At 56.5% G+C, this 3,338-nt stretch overlaps 1 protein-coding gene across 5 annotated transcripts in view; it reads right to left on the bottom strand.

The window, feature by feature from the left end:
• The window catches only part of SMAD3 (SMAD family member 3), a 140,229-nt gene that overhangs the window by 28,607 nt on the left and 108,284 nt on the right, over positions 1 to 3,338 (bottom strand). For 4 of the 5 annotated variants that reach the window (XM_011968546.1, XM_011968537.1, XM_011968566.1 and 1 more), the window contains 2 exons: positions 3,114 to 3,245; positions 1,665 to 1,739 (listed from right to left, as the gene is read on the bottom strand). In XM_011968546.1, coding sequence (XP_011823936.1) covers positions 1,665 to 1,739; positions 3,114 to 3,245 — 207 coding nt within the window. Of the gene's footprint in view, positions 1 to 1,664; positions 1,740 to 2,308; positions 2,483 to 3,113; positions 3,246 to 3,338 lie in introns of those variants that run through there. The other variant, XM_011968575.1, reaches the window with a different exon arrangement.

Below are 3,338 nucleotides of genomic sequence, written 5' to 3'. Positions count from 1 at the left end.
GAGTGGGGAGACACACAGCAGCTGGAGACATGTTGCTCCGCTGGCCTGCTTCCCGTGCCTGCACTGAAGAGCTGCAAGCTTGCAGCGGTCTCTTGGCATCGGATACAGGAAGGTCTTCGATGCATTCCAGCTGGTTCGCGCTGCTAGCCACTCCGCCGGGCGGGTGTGTTCCACCGGGTGTGCTCAACCCAAAAGTGCCACGATGTCCAGGCTGGATTTCAGCAACTACAACGGACATGCGAGTCTCTTTCGTTCTCTCAGGAATTGCACAACCTCAGCTGGATGCGGTGTAATCCCACACTTTGGGAGGCTGAGGCGGGCGGATCACCTGAGGTCAGGAGTTTGAGACCAGCCTGGCCAACATGGTGAAACTCTGTCTCTACTAAAAATACAAAACTGAGCTGGGCGTGGTGCTGCATTGCCTGTAATCCCAGCTACCCAGACGGCTGAGGCGCGATAATAGCTTGAACCCAGGAGGCAGAGGTTGCAGTGAGCTGAGATCGTGCCATTCCACTCCAGCCTGGGCAACAGAGGGGGCGGGTGGGGGAAGGAACCGCACGATCTCTTCTGGGCTGTGTGCGAGGGCAGGTGGCTCCGCTGTGTCTAGCGGCTCTGTGCGTACGAGGCATGCCCACCACCATCGGAATGGAACATCTGCGTGGCTCCCTCTCCCCTTCTCCCCTTCTCCCAACCACACACAACTCAGTACACATTCTATGTGGCAGCTGGGGTTCAATTCAAGAAGCTGCTGGTCTGGAGCCAATTTGGTCCTATAACAAATGATATGGGAAACATCTGGAGATGTAGCAGGCGAGAACTAAAGCCTGCCCCTCACAGCAGGAGCACACACATCACATGTGGTTGTCACACAAAAATACTGGCTTCAGGGGTCTCCACTGGTCATCAGAAGAGGCATTAGTTCCATTCAGTCTTTTCTTGCCTCCCACCTGACTTCTTGAGGTGATCGAGGCCACTCTCCACCCTGCTGCCGGTGACATCTCACTAAGGCCCAGGCCCTGCTTACAGCCTGCAGTGTTTCCCATCAGCCCTGACTCAATGCCAAGTGGTCTTGCCAGCTTGAAGGTCCATCACACCCGGAGCCCTGTGTGGCAGGCCCTCCCATCCTTCTCCCCACTGAAGAGAGTGTATCCTCCAGTCACGCTGAGCTCCCTGGGCTGGACACTCTCCGGACTCCAGACACACCGAGCTCTTACTGTCCCCAGAATGCACCAGGCTCAGAATGCACCCAGAATTGCCCAACTCCCATGACTCTGCCTGGCACACCCCTTGCCCACTCTGACAGCTTGGCTAACACCTACACATCACCAAGACTCAACGTGGGGAAAAACCTGGACTGCAAGGTGCTGTTCCTCCCCAGACCAGATGAAGTGGCCCTGCTGTGTGCCTGGTGCCATGCGGCATCTTCCATCAGGGCACACACGAGATGGCCCAGTGACTGCTGGCTGTCCTGTCAATCTCCCCCATCATCCGTGGGCAGCTCGGACCCTCTCCTATGCCCTGCCCCTTGCACATCATGGTTGCTCTACAAATACTGGAGAGAGATAGGAGAGAGGGAGGAAGGGGGCGAACAGGAAGGGATGGAAGGGCTGAACCCACCAGCTGCTAATCAGTTAAGAATAAGAGCATATGCCTGCATGACTGACCTGCGTCCATGCTGTGGTTCATCTGGTGGTCACTGGTTTCTCCATCTTCACTCAGGTAGCCAGGGGGTGGGGTCTCTGGGAATGAGAAGGAAGGAGGTCCGTTAAAAGGCCTTCACAGCTGGGCTCTGAGACACCTTTTGCAAACACATCACACATGCACACCATGATGCTAGTGTCCCTGGCTGCAGAAGCTCCAGGTCTCGGAGCAGAGGTTCCAGCTCTTTGTCCTGTTGTCCTCGCCCCTGTCCACCTCTGACTCCCACTTGGATCATAACTGCCTTTGCTCACGCACGACCGGACCAACTCCCACGTCTGAAGCGTGTACTCCTAGAGCCTCCACCAGGCTAACTTCTCCTGGTCTTTCAAGGTGAGGGTTAAGCCCCACCCCCTCCAGGGAGGCGTCTGGACTTGCCTCTGCCTCACCCCTCTTTATCCTATGAAGACCTGCAGGCTCAGACCCACCCTCTACTATCTTCTCCCGTGCAGACCGGGGATTTGTCTCTAGGGGATGTGTCCTCACTCAGCAATTAGGTTACAAGTTCAATGGTCGCAAACACAGTGCGATCTACTTCTCTGAAACCTCCCCCAGACCCTGACTGAAGCCCTCCAAAGTTTGCTATTTGAACACAGAGTAGTTGACTTACCCCTGGGACGCCAGGGCTACCCGCAAGGGATCTGAGAAGGTTGGACAGTGGGTCTCTCCTTAACACTCTGACCCAAGCACACAGGTCTGTAGCCAACCTCAGCTCAGTAAACTAACCCAGGATGAACGTCACGTCCAAATTAGCATGCTCTAAGAGGAACGCAGCAGGATTACTGCCCCAGCAAGCAAAAGTGACTAGCCCAAGTGCTGCCAAGCACAGCTTTCCTGGAGTCGGAAAGTGCTGGTGATTCACACATTATTTGCATGTAAATGAGGGGCTTCTAAAAACATTTGCAGTCTTTGACAGCAAAGCCCATTTCTCCCTGCAGAGTGAAAACTCAAAGTTACTTCAATTCCCACCCAGGTTGGGGGCCCCTCACCGAGGCCCGATGCCCAGGCGAATTTACAGAACCAGCTCTCCGCACTTGCTGCCTGGCCCTCAGCTCACTCCCCGCCTCTGCAGACCCCCGGTCCACTGGGGACTGAACGCCAGTCCCGGCCTCATGGGCGGTGAGAGAAACAGTGTTGCTATTTCCGCTTCCAAAATAAATGACTGCACCAAGGCCGGGCGGAAGGGTCACGCTGCTCCTCTATGCCAAAAAAAGCATCACTAGTAAGGGGGGAGCTGAGGTCATGGGTCCTCTCCCAACAGGGATGTGGTTCTGAGTCAGGGGCCCTCAGGCCAGAGCTGTGCAGAGAGAGGGGATGAACGGGGGACGGCCAGGGGGCAGAGATTGGGGCCACAGGACTGATGTCTGACCGCTGCCCCTGCCTCCCAGGCCAGCCTGTGCCGCCCACGTGCCTACCTGGAATATTGCTCTGGGGCTCGATGCCCGCGGGGAAGTTAGTGTTTTCGGGGATGGAATGGCTGTAGTCGTCCAGTGGGGGGAACTCGGCCGGGATCTCTGTGTGGCGTGGCACCAACACAGGAGGTAGAACTGTCCGGGGGAGACAGAGCAGAGGTGGCTCAGTGTCGATGCCAGACCAGCACCAAAGTCCCCACACCCCCAAGTGCACCACAGACCCTCGGG

Source organism: Mandrillus leucophaeus, unplaced genomic scaffold, assembly GCF_000951045.1.
Source record: "Mandrillus leucophaeus isolate KB7577 unplaced genomic scaffold, Mleu.le_1.0 Scaffold12, whole genome shotgun sequence".
Taxonomy (NCBI): Eukaryota; Metazoa; Chordata; class Mammalia; order Primates; family Cercopithecidae; genus Mandrillus; species Mandrillus leucophaeus.
This window is presented reverse-complemented; position numbering and strand designations above follow the sequence as displayed.